The sequence below is a fragment of the Pithys albifrons genome, chromosome 3, assembly GCF_047495875.1.
Source record: "Pithys albifrons albifrons isolate INPA30051 chromosome 3, PitAlb_v1, whole genome shotgun sequence".
NCBI lineage: Eukaryota > Metazoa > Chordata > Aves > Passeriformes > Thamnophilidae > Pithys > Pithys albifrons.
The window spans coordinates 45293992-45312585 of record NC_092460.1 but is presented as its reverse complement, the minus strand read 5'-3'; the positions used below and the strand labels follow the sequence as shown (position 1 = coordinate 45312585).

The following is an 18594-nucleotide window of genomic DNA, read 5'->3' as shown; positions in this document are numbered from 1 at the left end:
TTTTTTTCTGCTCTCCAACTTCAGTTTCCCCTGGCAGAGCTTGAGTCCGTGCCCTCTTGTCCTATTACTGAGTGCCTGGGAGAAGAGACCAACCCCCACCTGGCCAGAACTTCCCTGCAGGGAGTTCCAGACAGTGCTGAGGTCACCTCTGAGCCTCCTCTTCTCCAGGCTAAACACCCCCAGCTCCCTCAGCCTCTCCCCACAGCACTTGTGCTCCAGTCCCTTCTCCAGCCTCGTTGCTCTTCTCTGGCCCCGCTCCAGCCCCTCAATCTCTTTCCTCAACTGAGGGGCCCAGAACTGAACACAACCCTCAAGGTGTGGCCTCCCCAAGGCAGAGTCCAGGGGAAGGGTCACTGCCCTGGGCCTGCTGGCCACGCTAGTTTGGATCCAGGCCAGGATCCCATTCGCCTTCTTGGCCCCCTGGGCACACTGTTGGCTCCTGTTGAGCTTCCTGTCCCTCAGTCCCCCCAGGTCCCTTTCTGCCTGGCTGCTCCCCAGCCACTCTGTGCCCAGCCTGGAGCGCTGCAGGGGGTTGGGGTGGCCAAAGGGCAGGACCTGCACTTGGCCTTGTTGAACTTCATCCCATTGCAATCAGCCCATCTCTCCAGTCTCTCCAGATCCCTCTGCAGAGCCCTCCTGCCTTCCAGCAGGTCAACACTCCCTCCCAGCTTGGTGTCATCAGCAAATTTGCTGCTGATGGACTCAATCCCCTCATCTAAATCATCAGTAAAGATGTTAAACAGGACTGGGCCCAACAGTGACCCCTGGGGAACACCACTGGTGACCTGCCACCAACTGGATGCAGCTCCGTTCACCAGCACTCTCATGTGGTGTGGAAGGTCCATTTGTCACATCCATGTGGTGCCAGGAACTGAAGCACAGTTTTGTCACGGTGACTGTTCTACTCTCATTTTTTACATTCAGTTCTAGAATTTGGTGTGTGAGTGGTGATGTATCCCCCCCACGACCCCTTTTCACACACAGCTCAGAAATGCTCCTTAGGCCTTGATGAACAGCACCTGGACTGAGCTTCATCAGGCAGATTGTTCCCAGCTGTCTCAACAAGCTCTTGGTTTCGAACCAAGAGGCTCAGAAACCTCTTTCTTGCCCAAGCAAGGCAACATTTTCCCAGAGAGTTATCGACCCAAATTTTGATCAGGATGGAAAGTTGCTGTGACTAAATCTAACTCTTGGAACCCTGCAAGCAGCAGTCCTGAGGGAGACCCTCGGAGCTCTCCTGGAACACGCCAGCACCTCCCTCTGCGTGGGGCCTCAGAGCCAGGGAACTCTGCAGTTTGCAGTGATGATGACAGAGCCTGGGCTGCTGTCCCTGCTCCTGGAGGCTGTTCAGAAGGTGCAAGGGCATCCGACTTGAGCACTGAATTCGAGGGATTTTGCACAGGTGCATATTCCTTTAGGTCTGTGGGAGTGTGGATATCCTACAGCAAATGTACTGTGAATGTTGCTCTCCTTAAGTACTTCAGATTCATAACTAAAATAGACCTATAAGTGAGTTACTGTTGGGCTTATGGTAAATTCTGTATGAATCTTTTGTTCAATTGTTTAAATCAAGCTATCAATTAAGTGTTAAGTTCTGTTAAGGCCTAAACTGTTTCTCCAGCCCAGGGCAGTCTGGCAAGGGGGTCCACTCTGAACCTTGTGATTCAATGGGGAATCCCCTTTATTCCTTCTATCCTTTCCCATCCTTACCCCTTTTCCATCCCCAGCCTCTACACAGATGATTTTTTGTTGATTTTAGGTTTAGATTGATTGATTTTAGACTTCATTTTGCTTTTTCTCTGTGTTCTATAACTATGTAGTTGAGTAGCAGAGTGAATTTTGCCAACACACTTTGTCACACTTTCACTTTTACATTAAACCTGTGCAGGCAGTTCTTTCAGCAACCCCAAAATACTTATTTGTGACAGTTTGAGGATTTGCTACTGCCAACAGCTCTACTGCAGTGATCCTTTACTTACAGTTCCAAGATTATTTCTATCTCCAGTGTTGTTTAGTTGGTGGAAATGCCAGCAAACCTTACAATGCACAGAATATCAGCTCTGACACAAGTCTGTGTGAGTTCAGCCAAGGCCTGGAGAGATACCCTGGAGCAAACACCTATGGCTAAACTCTTCCTGGGGCACAGATCAAATGCTCTATTCCTGCTGCAGCAGTTACACAACAGTATCAGAAATTGCCTTCAGTGCTTAGACCACTGTTGTTCAAACTCACCCCTTTCCTGACCCCGCAGTCATCAGGTTCCTAACACAGGAAGGTGGTGCCTCTGCAAGTTAAGCAGATGAGAGGACAAGCTTTAGGAATTCACTTTCACAGAATCACAGAATTGTTCAGGTTGGAAGGGACCTCTGGAGATCAGCCAGTCCAAGTCGAAATCCCGCCCCCCAAGGCAGGGTCACAGGGACACATCCAGGTGGGTTTGGAATGTTTCCAGAGAAGGAGACTCCATGGCCCCCCTGGGCAGCTGTTCCAGTGCTCTGGCACCCTCAGTGTGAAGAAGTTCTTCTTCATGCTGAGGTAAAAATTCTTGTTTCAGTTTATGGCCATTGCTCTTTGTCCTGTCACTGAACAGTCTAGCACCACCCTCTGGCACCTGTGAGATACTTATTTGCACTGATGAGATTCCCTCTGTCTTCTCCAGAATAAACATGCCCAGCTCCTACAGTGTCCCCTCCTAAGAGAGACACTCCAGACCCATAAACATCTTTGTGGCCTCTGCTGGACCCTCTCCAGTAGCTTCTTATCTTTCATGAACTGAGACAGAATTGAACCTCATACCCCAAATGTGGCCTCACCAGGGCCCAGCAGAGAACTTTACTTTGAGAAGGTGCTCATTTACAGTGGAAATCCAATCATTTAATGCAGAGGACTTTCAATATGGGGCTCATCTGCCAAGTACCAAGCATTAGCTCTTTGAATTGAAATTCTAATACATAGGATCATAGAATCAGCTGGGTTGGAAAAGACCTCTGAGGTCAAATCCAACCCTTGATCCACTACCACCACAATTACTAGACCATGGCACTCAGTGCCACATCCAGTCTCAGTTTAAAAACCTCCAAGGATGGAGAATCCACCACCTCTCTGGACAGGCCATTCCAATGCCTGATCATACTCTCTGTAAAGAATTTCTTCCTAATATCCAACCTAAACCTCCCCTGGCAGAGCTTATGACAGTGCCCTCTTGTCATAGAATCATTTATGAGGTAAGAAGAGCTTCTGTTCCAGGGACATACCGAAGTGAAACAGAACAGAGCTGTGCCACCACTCCTCCCTGCAAAACCATTTCACACCTGTCCTGTTGGTTCCAGGAGGTCCAAAGCAGCTGAGGAAAACCAATTCCCCATAAAACCTTTTGTGGAAAACACAACCCAAATCCTTCAAGCCACTGTTTGAGGGGAAGCAAAGTCCTAATTTGTACCTTAGAGGGGCTGGAAGGATTTACATGTGGTTTCTTTGGAGGTTACATGTCCTTTATTGTTAAGTTCCCTGGGGGTGGGGTACAGGCACGCTCAGTGGTTGTCATCGCTGTAGTAGCGCTGCTTCATGGCCCGGTATTTCCTCAGGAAGTACAAAGCCTCCAGCTCCTTTACAACAAATTCTCCCCGTGCAATCAGTTGCTTGATTTTTTCAGGATCTTTCTCGTCCTTGTGTCTTAGAAAAGCTGCTTTCAAACGGCTTCTAAAGTAGTCTGCTCCCTGGGGGTACTCCCTTCCAAGGTACAGCAGCTTGGAGGAAAAAAAACCGTGTTTTTAATAAACTGAGTGTGCAGCAAGAGAGGTTTATTTTCTGGGTAAGGAAAGTGCTGGTGGCATTTAAGACACTTACATTTTTGTACAGTCTCACCACTTCCCCTCTTAAAGGATTGGCCATTCTCACATTTCGGTGAACTCTTTATTCTTGTCTGATTTTTTGGTTTGTTTGGGGTTTTTACCTGAAGGTATATAAAATACATTTTTAAATGTGACAATATTAAATATATACTAATATATTTATATATTATATATTGATTATAACATTTTAATACTTAGATTTATATAAAATATAGTTAAATGTGTTTATATTTAATATATATTAAATATATGAGTGTATATTTATATATTGATTATAACAATACTTACAATGGATATTTAAGATTTATATAAAATATATCAGTAAATGTGCTTATACTAAATATATATTAAATATACAATCATATATATTATATTGATTATAATATTTATAATACTTATAATGGATACTTAGATTTATATAAAATATGTTGTTAAATGTGTTTATATTAATAATTTATTAAATATATGAGTAGATATTTATATATTATATATTGATTATAATATAATACTTATAACAGATACTTAGATTTATATAAAATATATTGTTAAGTGTGTTTATATTAAATATTAAATATACGAGTAGATATTTATATATTTTGATTATAACATTTATAGTACTTATAATGGCTACTTAGATTTATATAAAGTATATTGTGTTTATATTAAATATAGATTAAGTATATAATTATATATATTACATCTTGATTATAACATTTATAATACTTATAATGGATATTTAGATCTATTTATGTTATATATTTGTATGTATAATATCTTTGTGCATTTATATGGTTCATATATTTCTATATTATATATTAATACATCTTATGTATTTTATACTGATTATATTATTTATAATACTTTAATGGATACTTAGGTTTATATATGATATATAGTCGTATATTTATATGGTTCATAGATCTGTATATTGATATAGTCGTATAAATTTATATATATAATTCATATATTTCTATCTTACATATTTACATACATATATACATACATATATATACATACATATACATGTGTGTATATAAATAAATAAATAAATATGTGTATAGATATATAGATCTAACCAGGAATTCCAGCAACTGTTGTATTCATAAGTTTTACTTTCTTAAAACTAAGTGTATTACAATTGAGGCCATTGCCCGCTGGCAAAAGGCTGACAAGGTCAGAAGAAAAATAATGCGGTAAGTAACAAAGTAACTGGGGTTTATTTTGTAAAGACAGAAGGGCCTGTGCTGGACGGGACCTTAAAGCGCGTCCCATGGGTAGGGACACCTCCCGCCATCCCGGGGTGCTCCAAGCCCCGTCCAGCCTGGCCTGGGACACTGCCTGGGATGGGGCAGCCACAACCAAAGCTCCAAGGACAGGATTCCTGGATCCCGGGCCAGCCCCAGCCGGGTCTCGCCGATCCCGGTTCCCAGTGCGATCCCAGGAATGCCGGGCCCGGTCTCACCGATCCCGGTTCCCAGTGCGATCCCGGGAATGCCGGGCCCGGTCTCACCGATCCCGGTTCCCAGCGCGATCCCGGGAATGCCGGGCCCGGTCTCACCGATCCCGGTTCCCAGCGCGATCCCGGGAATGCCGGGCCCGGTCTCACCGATCCCGGTTCCCAGCGCGATTCCGGGAATGCCGGGCCGGGTCTCACCGATCCCGATTCCCAGTGCGATCCCGGGAATGCCGGGCCCGGTCTCACCGATCCCAGGAATGCCGGGCCGGGTCTCACCCGCCGCCCCCGGAGCCGCCCCCGGAGCCGCCCCCAGGCCGGGCCGCGCTGCGCATGCGCCGGGGGCGGGCTCGGCCCGGCCGGGCGGATCCCGAAGTTGTGTGGAGATCCTGGTGGGATCTTCTGGAATCTTGCTGGGATTGGGATCCTGCGGCCAAGCGGCAGCGGGCCATGGTGCGGGGGTAAAGGGAAGGGCCGGGTGATGGGGTGGATAAGGATCGGGAGGTGCAGAGAGGCCGGGTGCGAAGGGCCGGGCCAAGGCGTTCCCATCAGGGAGTGGTTGCTAATTATCTGCAGTATTGAAGTTATTCTCATTATAGTTTTTCAATAGTTAATCTCATCTAATTTTACAGACTAGTTGTATTTTCTAATTATTCTTTTATATTTGATACCTTGCCCTCTGATGTTCACTTTCCCTTTTTTCCTGATCTTTTAGGGTCCAAAACCGAAAAATAAGGTAGGTAGGCGGAAACATGCTCTAGTTCACTGTTGTGTTTACTTTTTTTTTCTTTTGCTGGGACAGTTGCTCAGGTTTAATCGAATTTGAAGGAGCAAGAGGCATCTCCAGGACACCAAACTTGTGTGCTTTGTGCAGGGAGACCAAGCTGTGTTCCTGCAGCGCTCCCAGAGGGAAGTGCCAGGGCAGCCTGGGGGGTTTGTTTGGCACGGGGTGTCCAAGCAGAGAGCCGTGTCCTGGCTCTGTGCCAGGAGCAGGGCAGGGATTATCCCTTTGTGTTGAGCACTGGGGAGGCCACTCCTCAATCCTGTGGCCAGTTCTCACTGCAAGAGACACTGAAGTGTTGGAGTGAGTCCAGAGAAGGGGATGGAGCTGGGGAAGGGTGTGAAGCACAAATCTGGTGAGCAGCTGAGGAGGCTTAGCCTGGAGAAAAGGAGGCTCAAGTGGGACCCAAGAAGGCCAATGGGATCCTGGCCTGGATCAAACCTTGAGTGGCCACCAGGCCCAGGGCAGTGACCCTTCCCCTGGACTCTGCCTTGGGGAGGCCACACCTTGAGTGTTGTGTTCAGTTCTGGGCCCCTCAGTTGAGGAAAGAGATTGAGGGGCTGGAGCGGGGCCAGAGAAGAGCAACAAGGCTGGAGAAGGGACTGGAGCACAAGTGCAGTGGGGAGAGGCTGAGGGAGCTGGGGGTGTTTAGCCTGGAGAAGAGGAGGCTCAGAGGTGACCTCAGCACTGTCTGGAACTCCCTGCAGGGAAGTTCTGGCCAGGTGGGGGTTGATCTCTTCTCCCAGGCACTCAGCAATAGGACAAGGGGGCACGGGCTCATGCTCTGCCAGGGAAAATTGAAGTTGGAGAGCAGAAAAAACTTCTTTGCAGAGAGAGTGCTCAGGCATTGGAATGGGCTGCCCAGAGAGAAGGTGGATTCCCCATCCCTGGAGGTTTTTAAAGCGAGCTTGGCCGTGGCACTGAGTGCCATGATCTGGTAAAGGGACTGGAGTTGGCCCAAGGGTTGGACTTGATGATCTCGGAGGTCTTTTCCAACCCAATCGATTCTATGATTATGCCTTTGTATTGGGCACTGGGGAGGCCACTCCTCAAACCCTGTGTCCAGTTCTCACTGCGAGAAAGACACTGCGGTGCTGGAATGAGTCCAGAGAAGGGGATAGAGCCTGGAAAAGGTGTGGAACACAAATCTGGTGAGCAGCTGAGGGAGCTGGGAGGGCTCAGCCTGGAGAAAAGAAGGCTCAGGTGGGACCCTCTCACTCTCTGGAACTCCCTGAAAGGAGGTTGTTGTAGCCAAGTGGGGGTCAAGCTCTTCTCCCAGGGAACAAAGGACAGGACAAGATTAAATGGCCTCAAGCTGTGCCAGGGGATGTTCAGGGTGGACATCAGGAATGATTTTTTCATGGAGAGAGTGGTTAAAAATTAGAAGGGGCTGCCCAGGGATGTTTGGAGTGCCCATGTCTGGTGGTGTCCAAGGAATGACTATATGTGGCACTCAGTGCTCTGGGCTGGGGGACAAGGTGGCGATTGATCACAGGTTGGACTCGCTGATCTTGGAGGGCTTTTCCAGCCTCAGTAATTCTCTGATTGCAGAAGCACAGGCTGGACACAGATTATGGTGGGCGGAGGGTCAACAGGCAGAAGTCCATGGGGAACTGGATTGTATGAATTCATCCTCTGGATTATTTTAATTCAGTGATAATCAATTGATCCACCATCCCCCAGCTGTGCATCTCAGTCTGGTCAGTGCTGTGTGAAGTCGTAAGAATGGGAAAAGAAATAGGCTGGAAAGTGATTACAGATAATAGAACAGATTTTCCATTTTCTCTGAAAGTAATCAAAGATTTATTTGTTTGTTTGTTTAAGTGAAAAGAACTGATTCTTCCCTGAAATCTTAATGGGTAGAATGGTGGATTTTACTGACTGTTGTAGGGTAATTTTGCAAAGAAATGGTTTGATAACAGATGTGGAAAGATGCACTCAAACTTTGGTGGGTGTACCTGTGTTACTCATAAATTGTTACCATTGGGTTTGTTTCAGCTTTGTGATAACCTCAAAGTCACCCTTATCTATGTATTTATTGCCATGCAAAGTAGGGTGAAGTGAACAGCTTTCCAAGTACTTATTTATAATCAGAATCAAGTATCAAATAACAGTATTTGTAACCCACTTTGTGCATCAAAAGGATCAGGATGTATTTCCTTGGTGTATTTTTTCATCAATACCTTGCATTTCAACCCGAGTTTAGGTTGCTGTCACTCTTAGGCTCCAGCATGTGGAGGAAACCATGCAGAATATCATGTTTATTTTCTCAGGTGCACAAAAAAAATAGCCTTCTTTGCCCCACTCATAAACAGTAATCTTGGCTGGGAATTAATTTTGCAGTTTAGATCCACTTATCACACATTTTCATGTGTATCGTCACTCAGAAATCTGTGAATTCTGTGAATTACAGGACAAAAATCAGTGTTCTAATTTGGTTCACTTGTTACATGACAGTAGATTTTTGTCTTTTATTTTTATAAACTGTATACCCAGACCACCAAGAATTAATACAATAATTTCTGAGAAATCCAAGTTTAAAATATAGTTATTTTAAAATTAGGCAGGAGGTTGAATAGTGGACTGTCTGAAGTTGCAATGAGGATTTTGTAACAGAAAAAAAGAACTCTTTGTTACTTGTCTTTTGAATTAGATGCTTCCAAATGCCAAACTTACCCCAAAATACATTTCCTGGTATTTCCTAAAACGTTCTATCATGAAAATGAGCAGAAAATTGCTGCCGTTCTGGGGGCTTTGTTGACTCAGTGTGTTCTAAAATTTTAATTCAGGGATCACATTAGAAGGGCAAACTTACAGAATGTGTTAAAACATCCCAGAATGTATTAAAGTGACACTGACATTTGTTTTCTTCTCATTTATTGCAAACATTAAGGCTGGTGGCAGAAAGGACAAAGGCAAAAAAGCAGCATTGCTGAAGGCCCAGCAAGGTACTGGTGCCCTCATTTATGGGAGTGTGGTGGGCAAATCACTCCTTTTAAATAAATGTACAGAAATTGGTATCTCTGTCTCACAAACACAGGGGATTCCTCTCCCTTTTCTGGTGTGGGCACAATTCTATGTTACTTGATGGCACATCTCACTTGTCTATCAGAGCAATTCTCTAATTTTTTCTACTGCAATTAAGACCTTGGGAAGAAGATGGGGTAGTTCCATAGATGGAATGTTTTAGTACTGTGAGTCAGATTAATTTGACTCACGTGGAAGATTTCTGTGCAATGGTAGATGTTTATGTTGCTCATTTTATGATCATTTTGTTAGCAACAAAATCATTTGTCTGGTTTTATTAAGCAAAATATAATGATGCTCTTGATCTTGTTTCCCACCCTTCAGATGAAGCTGAACGAGAAGCAGCAAGACTTGAGAAGGAGAGACTGTATCGAGAGCGCCTGGAAAAGCTGGAGGCAAAAGTGAGTTTGTACCCACTGAAAAAAGCGAATCCTCTTTCTAAACCTGACCCAAGGTCTGGAAAACATTGGTAATTTAGTGTGAGAGTAGGAATTCATTTCCTTGTGTACTTACTGTTGGGAAGAATATCGAGGGAATTTTCCAGCTCGGATTAACTTAGTCCTAAAATCTGTTCAGGGCACTGGAAAGTGAGATCCCACTAATTGAGTTGGATTAGTAATGAAATAAAATGCATGTAAAGTCAAAGAAAGTGGTGCTGATTTTTTACTTCCACACTGTTCTTTCACTGAGCAAATGTTTGGCTTAGTGTTGCTTTGATTGACAAAAACAGATGAGAAAGTCTTACCTGGTTTTGATACATGTAAATACATTAAATTTTGTGATATGTGATACTCCAGTTTGAATAAATGCCCCTTTTATTTTCCATTTCCCTTATGCTTAGAGTTGAATGTATTTCTTGTGTTCCCCAGAATTACATTGGGCAAGAAAATGTTGGTGTAAATTCCCCAATTGGTTACATGTTACTCTGATTTGTTTGTGCATATATATAACTATAAATATATCTCTATATATAAATATATCTTTATACATATATATAGAAATATATATATAAAAATATATATACACATACATATATAACTATACATATATAAATATATATACATGTATATATACATATATAACTGAAAATATATATTAATATATACACACACATATCTATACATACATATATACAGACGTGTATATATATATAAACACATATACATATATAGACATATATATATAAATATATACACATACATATATACATACATATATAACTATAAATATGTATATACACACACACATATATATTTATGTTTCTGAGAAAACAAGAATTCGGAACAGAAACTGATTGGTAGTTTATAAATATTTTTGTGTTTTCAAAGCAAAAAGGACATTTGCAACAATTATTTTTTTTATTTTTTGAAATATTTATTCTTGCCTCTGCCTTTTGTACTTCACAGAACATGTTTTTTTCCCTGGGGAGAAGATGAACTTAAAAGTATAGAGATTATAAGGAAAAGATAAAATAATTTTGCACACAATTTTCCAGCATAGGCTTACATTTTAAGCAGCTCCCATTAGGATGATGATATGGAAACTGTTCAAGGCAGAGGTTAAAAATCATATGACATGTTCTATTTATCAGCTGGCTCAGCAACTGTCATGACATGTCATGACAATAACATTTTGCAAACTAGCAGAGTCTTCTCAATTGAATGTTTCATAAAACCCCCCAAGTTACCAGTGTTTGGATTTGTTTAAATAGTAACTCATTCAAATATCCCAAATGTGTTTGTTTTATGTACAATAATTGTAAGAAGGAAGTGAAAACTTTTAATTGCTCTGTTTCATATGCCTGTATTTTAACAGTACCAAGAACAAAAGGAGACTGAACTAGCAGAGTTTCATTCACTGGAGCAGAAGTTTCTGTCTGCACAGCAGTGGAAAATGGATTATAGAGCAGGTGCACAGGTGAGGGTTCTTGCCAAAAGCCTTTGGCCTTCCTTTCTATTGCTTTAATTCATCCCACTTTTAAACATTTCACACAAAAAACGCTCTACCAGGGCTTAATTTTTTTATATATAGATTTTGAGACAATTGACAACATTTGTTGCAGTGGTTCCTGGATATAACAGCTCATCACTGGGAGAGAGATTGGCCAAAACTTGGCACATAGAGAGCTGGAAACAGAGGCAAATGCAGCTAAGAACCCACGTCTGCAGTTTAGGGTGGTTGAATTGTCACACAATGGTGTTGTGTACCTGTAAAGTTAAATTTGAAATAGTAAAATATAGAAATATTCCTCCCATGTGAATCCATCTTGCAGACATCACCCAGTAACAATGTGATGTGAGATTTGGACAGTTTGGTCCCAGGGAAGGTTAAATTGACTTGTGGGTAGAGGAGGGTTTTTCTCTTTGTCTTGTTTATCATTTAATCCTCTTAAAGCAGAACAAATTTAGACTCCTAGGATAAATCATGTTAGAGAGCACCTCTGAAATCCATGGAGTTCAACCTCCTGCACAAAGCAGGGCAAACTCTGAAGTCACATCAAGGTGCTCAGTTGGGTTTTGAGAATTTTAAGGTTGGAGGTACCACAGGATCTTTGAGCAGCCACTTTGACAGCTCATTTTAATTTAAATGCAATTGGCATTTCTCTGTTCCAGCTTGTGATCATTGCCAGTTGTTGTTTATGAGTGTTTCTTGGAAGGAGAGACAAAAAGCTTTTTTGTTTTCAAAAGTAAAGGCAAAATAGAACTGTTTTTTTAAAATAAATCTTTTAATCAAATACTGGTAGCTTATGGGAATTACCAGTTTGGATTAGTCTGTTACTTATTTAGGGCAAAAGAAATACAGAATATCAAATGCTGAGTTTCCACATCTATTTCTGTACAATTTCAGTTCAGATTAACATATATATATATATATATATTTAAAATATACATATATATATATATGTATTTATATTTATATTTCTGTATATATTTTTGTATCATATATTTATTTAATTTTATAGGTTTTATATATATTTATATATTTTTATATTATATTTATATATATTTAAAATTTCATAAAATTTATCCTTTTCCTCAAAGAACAAGTGCTGTTATTTAAGGATGTGATGATGAAAGTGAAACCCTGTGTTAAGTGCAAAGATAAAAGAAATCAGATATTTTAATTACTGAAGGCTCATCAATCTTTTATACAGACATTTCCAGTGCACTCAGCACTCACCTGCCATTGCTATCTTGGAATTCAGTGGAAATGCTTATGGAAGTGGTTGGGAATGCAATTGTACAAGTGTTTTTGCTTTAAATGATCCTTTTTACTTTGTAATGCAATCTGCAGTAACGTGGTGTTATTAATCTTCAGCAAACAGGGAGGCAATGTTTCCTTAATATCCTATTATATGGATGAAAAAATTACATTATAGGTGATAAACTGATCCCATGAGCCAATGTTAGGCTTATGTTTAGCATTAAGTGGGTTTAGTCTGCCACTAAGTTTTTTCTTTCCACCACTTATGAGGATGACCAATAACTGATTTGAAAACAGAATTATTAAGAAAGGCCTAATGTGGGATGTCACATTCCCACCAGAGTTTTTTGCAGCAGTTGAACTGGTGCTGGTAAGAGGGAGGAAATCTTCTGTAGAGGCAGAGAAAGGAGAAACACGTTGGAGTAGAGGTTTTTAAGCAGTGTAAGAATTTTCAGTTTTTCAGAACCATCTGCCTGTGATTCCTCCTTTCGTTTCTCAGCCATTGCTTCTTTCAGCCCCTCCTTTGTGACAGGTGCTGAATTCATTCATTGCTTTTGTAGCTGTGTGAGAACAGAAACAACTGAGAAATAAGTGTGAACAGCAGGTGTTGGGAGGGCAGAAGGATCTTAATATCAAAGCTTAGCTCAGTTGGTTAAAACTTGGTTATAATAGTGCCAAGGTCATGGGTTCAATCCCCTGTGTGGGCCATTGACTTAAGAGTTGGACTCGATGATCCTTGTGGGTCCCTTCCAACTCAGAATAGTCTGGGATTCTGTGATTCTTCTGGCTGAGGTGGGGTTGGAACCCCAGTGAGGTGCAGGTGTGAATGTGCCACTGTAATTGGCTTTTCCCTGTGATTCCAACAGCCCCTGTGCTGAATCCTCTGTCCCTGCTCTGCAGTGGCAGCGCTACCTGAGCTGTGATGGGAGCCCTGACCCGACGGTGCTGCGGGAACTCAACACCTTCCTGAGCTTGTGGCGTGAGGAGCAGGATGAGGATGTTCAGCTTGTGATGGAGAAGGGGGCCCAGGTGCTCAAGGTAAGTGTTAAAATGGTGTATTTTGGGCTTAACACAGCCTTAACCCTCCAACTGGTTTTGCTTCTTTTTGTGGCTGTAACCTTCAAAACCTAAAGGTTTTACTGGAGTTTTAACTTTTTTTTATTGTTAACCCTAGTAAGATTTCTATTAACTTTAAAGATGCTTTTAAGGGATTTAAGTGCAGTGTTTCTGCACTGAGCTCTAATATGCCAACATCCATCTTGCTTTCCATTTTAAACCTTGAACCAGAGCATATAAATTCACAGAATCCCAGACTGTTCTGAGTTGGAAGGGACCCACAAGGCTCATCGAGTCCAACTCTGAAGTCAATGGCCCATACAGGGGATTGAACCCATGACCTTGGCATTATTACCACCAAGTTTTAACCAACTGAGCCAATCTCGGAAGTATTTGTGTCATATATAAATGTTTTGGTGGGCAACAGCCTCATTTTGTACCCCTTGAACCAGTGAAATGTCCTGTAAAATCAGGAGTTCCCAAAATTGATGTTTACCAACAGGAGTTACCAAGCCAAGCAATTTGGGCCTGCTCTGTAAATGTAGGATTTTATTTTCACTTCAGTGTAGAATTTTAGGATTTTATTTTAATTTATGCTGCCTTTTTCAGAAAGTGAAATGGGGTCTTCCAGGAATGGAGGGGGAAAGTTTCATGTGTAATACAGGTGTCCTTGGGCTGGTTTGGTTCTGAGCTTTATTTTCTGTCTAGCAGTGCCTCCTGGGTGCTCCAATTTTGTCTGAGCCAGCGGGGAATGTGCAAGTCCTTCCCAAGAATTTCAACTGATAGCTGATAATAATTACATTAAAATGTAATTTCTCTATGTCTTTATTTATTTAGGATTCCACAGTTGAGATTATTGCCACTGAAAAATATGGTTGCAGCCATAAACTTTTCATTAACACTAATTTTGGCTCAAAAGGCTTCATCATATGACCAGTCCAGGTCAATAAATGATCTGTGACTGCAAGCCAAGATTTCACAGCCCACAGGTCAAGGAATGAAGGAACTGGAGGAAAGGAATGGATCTTTGGATCCTGGAATTTCTTGCACTGTGTCTCTGTGAGAAATGCTGCCTTAGCACAGTTTTAGAGTTGTTTATTTCTGACTTAAGATCTTTTTAGGTAGAAAGGCAGCAAATTTGCTTCATCTTTGATGCCAGAACACAGAGCAGATTAAGGGTGGTGTCAAAACAGAGATCCTTTTCCCACATATAATGTCTTCCAGTTAATTGAGAACTTGCAGCTTCTTTTGATGGACACACCACCACCTGAGATGGCAGAAAAAGAAGCAGTCCAGTACCAGGAATCCATTCTGGAATTGCAGACTCTGCTGCGGCACAAGTACAATGGAGCTACACAGCAGCTGCTGAAGGTGAGATCCACTGCTCTGGAGTTGGGATTTGTGCTGTGCAGCCAAGGTCAGCTCCAAATGTCTTGTTGGGATGGCTGTGTATAAACACATCATGTGTGTAGCACATTCCAGACTTGGAATTCTCCAAAACTCCTGAAAATCTGACCTTTGTTGGTGAAATTCTCATCATTAGGTCGCTAAAGATTAAATTATTGTGAGATTTGGAGATGCTGTGAAAGCAAGGCAGGATTCTGAATGAAATTTGTTTCCTGCTTTGCCTCAGTGACACTACAAAAAAAATTGCAAATGTGAAAAAGTGATAAGGTTGCCTTGTGCACATTTTTTTAATACAAAATATTTTCTAAACTAAGATCTTGGGAAGAGTGAAGGGTATTTAAACAAGGAAAGGAAAAGTGCTTGGGAATCAGTGCATGTATCTTGCATTTTCAAGTGTATTAATCATATATATAAGTATGTGTAACAAAAGAATCTTGCTGGAGGAAACAAAACCAGGAGAAATAGTAAAGGAAATGGTGCACCAGTTGTGTGTTCATAGTCAAAGTCCTCAGCAAATTAAGAAATGTTAAATTCTTGATTGTCTTTACTGAGTTTAGGATTAAACTCCTAAAGTAATTATCATTTCTCAGGTTTTATACTGCCTAAATTGTAAAATAATCTGGGCAATGAGTCCATTGTTGCTTAGTAAGTACTTTTTTTTTCTTTTATTATTCCTTGTCCTGAGGAGTATCTTTGAGGGCACATGATTAAGGGAAACAGGCAGTGCCATTGAGGTAATAATGTCAGAACCCAGATCTGGGCAGTATTTGGCTGACAGAATTTATGAAATCAGAGGAAGAAAAAGAACATAGTTCACATTTTAGCCAAGAAATTTGAGTTTATAACTGTTGTGTTTTAGTACATAAATACAACACAGCCGGGCTGGTGCATTTTCAGTCTTACATGTATTTTTTTATTTTTATTTATTCAAGTGTAAATGTAAGTAAATCAAAGTGATAGAAATAAGAAAAAAAATTATTTAATTGGCTTTTTTCTTTGTAGACAGCTAGTATGTATGAAGACTCTGAAACTGGAAATATGCAGGCAGTCATAAAGGATAAAAATGTTACTTTCTGTATTTGGGTCAATCTGAAGAAGAAAGTAAGGTACAGCACTCTGAGATTCTTCATTTGAAATGAGGCCTGGCCTTGTCTATCAAAGCTGAGTAAACACCAAGAACCAATTGCTCATAATCTTTACCATATATAAATATGTCTAAATTTTTATCTTAAAATGCAGCTGTAGAACCAGTTACTGTTGGACCAAATTTTGAAGAAAAACAATCAAACTTATGCAGAGCATTGGAATTCCTTTGAAGTGATGTTTCTTGGTGATGCATTAAATGTTTTCTACACTGATACTGTGGCTTGCAAAGCAGTGACTGAGGCTTTGTGCTCAATTCTGTGTTAGATAAGAAATCCTAGAGCCTGGGATGCTCCATAGTGGGTTTTGAATCAAAGATTTGGGGTTTTATTTGATTGCTATTTAAGTGTTAGACTTTTCAAACCAAGATTTTGGAGCAGACTTCCTGTTTCCAGTCCAAAAATAAGAGGAATAAAAGGAGTTTACCTCGACTAAGGGCCTGTTGCTGTAAGCTTTGCTAAGATAATTCGAAAGCTGAGGAATGTCACACTGACCTTTAGGAGGAGCCCACCTTTGTTCAGCATAGAGGTGCGCTTCAAATAGTCACCCAACAATTAAAACCTGAATGTCCCTTTACCAGAAGATTCTTAGAACTTGTGAGCAGCTGATCTTACCCAAAAATAAGTGTTATTTGAATTATTTTGCAAGGTGCTGAGGCTGATGTAACCCAGACAGCCGGTGGCTTCACCTGTGTAGGATTTGCCCTTGAGATGAGTCAGCTGTACCAGGACTGTACTGTATAGAAGAGCTGCCATCTGATTGTGCCTCACTGTCATCCTGTCAAGACATTCTTTTGCAGCTCCTGCTGCCTTTAGTGCAGTTCTGGCTTTGCTGGGAGGTTCTCACAGACAGCTGTCAGTACCAGTATCGTGACATCCCACTCTGTTTCTTACGCAGTGCAACAAGTCACAAAAGAGATTTGAATATGTCTGGAGAAATACAAAAGTGAGTGCTGCCAATCTAACTTTTTTTTTCTTTTCAACTGTCATTCCCAGGTTCAAAAGTCACATGTTCACTGATGCCCAGCATGGATTTGATCTGCCCAAGTCCCTGGCTCTGAGCAGTGTTGCTGTTCGCATTCTGCACACTCGCTACGACCATGTGTCTCCCCTTTGGCTGCTCTGCCAAGGGCTGCCAAACCTGGAAACCTTGGAGAGCAAAGAGGCAAGTGAGCACCCAAAAGACAGTGCAGAAGAACCAGGAGAAGAGGGAAAGAAACCCAGAGAAGAACCCAGTGTAGGTGCTGGAGAAGAAACAGGTCCTGAGGGGAGAAAGGTACGGCCAGACCCTCCCAGGGGACATTGCCTATTGCTCTTGTGAAGTCGAGGCCCAGTCCCAGCCTCTTAGTGAGGGCTGTGCAGGAGAGGCAAAGTCTGCAATGTTTTATAGGGGGAAGGGCAAGTTAGAGGAACTTGGGTGGGTGGGAGATGAGGAGTAGGATCAAGGCATGGGGAAAGGGAGGGAAGGGAAAGGGAAGGTGAAGGAAGGATAAGAGGGAAGGAGGAGTGGAGTTGACAGTGGGGTGGGGGATGGCTGGGGCAGAGAGTGGGGTCGGTGGGGGGAAGAGGGGCAGGGGAAAGAGGGGCGGGGGGAACGGGGCGGAAGGATCCCCCCCGTAACCCTTTCCCACCCCATTCATCCTGCCTTCTCTGCAGGTGCAATCCTTCAGGAAAGAACAGCACAGTACCATTGCTACAGGGGAGGACACTGAGAGGAAATCAGCCATCTCAGACAGATCATCCCAAGGTCATTGCTTAGCTTTCATCTGCAGCATAACAGGGAATTTGTCCCCACACTTACGTTCTTTTATTTACTGTTTATGTTTCTGTGCAGATGCAGTTTCTTCCCTTTCTGTAGTTTCTGTATTATTATGGAGTGTATGTTTCTGGGTGAGATGCACAATATCTTTGCATCTCCCAGGCTCTCTGGTGAGCCTGACTCCCTGAGAAATAAAGGTACTCAAATGCATATAGTGTTTGCCATTTCAGTGTTGTAGAGTGTTCCTTGGTGTTACCTAATTGTGTGCTTAAAGCAAGATTCATATGACCCTCTGTTAAAACAAGGCCTAATTCGAGGAAATAAAGCAGTTTATCTGGCCCACACAAATTATCAATTTCTTCAGCATTGTTTGTGTCATGCTTTGGTTTCATAACTGAGTTTTCTGGTAGAATAGACTGAAATAAAAAACTGCAAACTATTACCATTTTTTGTATTATTTTTTTTAAAGGAAATTGAAGTGCAAGTTACCACTGTGACTGCTATTAAAATGATGGTTTTTTTTAATTCTTGTAACTTTTGTTCCTCAGAATAACTTCAAAAGGACACTGTGGTGTTGTGTGAATACAGTAGAATAAAACACCTGCATAATGCAATTAAATATGACAAGAAATTATCACCATTTCCCCTTGGTTTCTTTAAAAAAAGCTTGAAGGCAGTTTGTATAGATAGTTGTCATTTTTTGACATGATCTCACTCTCTCAAAGCAACTTTCACAACACTTACAGTAGCTGTTTTTACAGTACTGAACATTTTTTCTTCATTCTTGTCAACAGTAACTTCTCTCTCCTGTAGCATCCCATGTGGTGTTTTATGTGGGCTTGCTTGTTTTGATTTCTTTAGAAAAATATTTCTAACCATTTTTGTCCATGGCACTGATGCCTCAATGACATTTT

At 41.7% G+C, this 18594-nt stretch overlaps 3 protein-coding genes across 10 annotated transcripts in view; 2 read left to right on the top strand and 1 right to left on the bottom strand.

The window, feature by feature from the left end:
• Positions 1 to 750: 750 nt before the first annotated feature.
• Positions 751 to 5766, bottom strand: ETFRF1 (electron transfer flavoprotein regulatory factor 1). 8 transcript variants are annotated; one of them, XR_011697435.1, is made up of 3 exons: positions 3847 to 3891; positions 3440 to 3746; positions 751 to 2284 (listed from the first exon to the last, which is right to left on the bottom strand). XR_011697435.1 is itself a non-coding variant. In XM_071551591.1 (3 exons), the coding sequence occupies exons 2-3, from the start codon at positions 3889 to 3891 to the stop codon at positions 3531 to 3533; spliced, it is 261 nt and encodes an 86-aa protein (XP_071407692.1). In that variant the 5' UTR covers positions 3892 to 3952; positions 5506 to 5765; the 3' UTR covers positions 3439 to 3530. The 8 variants fall into 8 exon arrangements, 7 of the variants coding, with proteins under 7 accessions (XP_071407692.1, XP_071407694.1, XP_071407695.1 ...); XM_071551591.1 differs by lacking the exon at positions 751 to 2284 and adding an exon at positions 5506 to 5765 and having other exon boundaries at positions 3439 to 3746; positions 3847 to 3952; XM_071551593.1 differs by lacking the exon at positions 751 to 2284 and adding an exon at positions 5458 to 5766 and having other exon boundaries at positions 3847 to 3952.
• DNAI7 (dynein axonemal intermediate chain 7) overlaps positions 5122 to 18594 on the top strand; it is a 113986-nt gene continuing 100513 nt past the window's right edge. The window contains exons 1-10 of the mRNA XM_071550068.1: positions 5122 to 5757; positions 6020 to 6040; positions 8979 to 9033; positions 9437 to 9513; positions 10928 to 11029; positions 13217 to 13354; positions 14597 to 14743; positions 15782 to 15885; positions 16918 to 17197; positions 17578 to 17668. Coding sequence (XP_071406169.1) covers positions 5122 to 5757; positions 6020 to 6040; positions 8979 to 9033; positions 9437 to 9513; positions 10928 to 11029; positions 13217 to 13354; positions 14597 to 14743; positions 15782 to 15885; positions 16918 to 17197; positions 17578 to 17668 — 1651 coding nt within the window. The remainder of the gene's footprint in view (positions 5758 to 6019; positions 6041 to 8978; positions 9034 to 9436; positions 9514 to 10927; positions 11030 to 13216; positions 13355 to 14596; positions 14744 to 15781; positions 15886 to 16917; positions 17198 to 17577; positions 17669 to 18594) is intronic.
• The window catches only part of LOC139669187 (inositol 1,4,5-triphosphate receptor associated 2-like), a 70395-nt gene continuing 69686 nt past the window's right edge, over positions 17886 to 18594 (top strand). The window contains exon 1 of the mRNA XM_071549635.1: positions 17886 to 17914. Coding sequence (XP_071405736.1) covers positions 17886 to 17914 — 29 coding nt within the window. The remainder of the gene's footprint in view (positions 17915 to 18594) is intronic.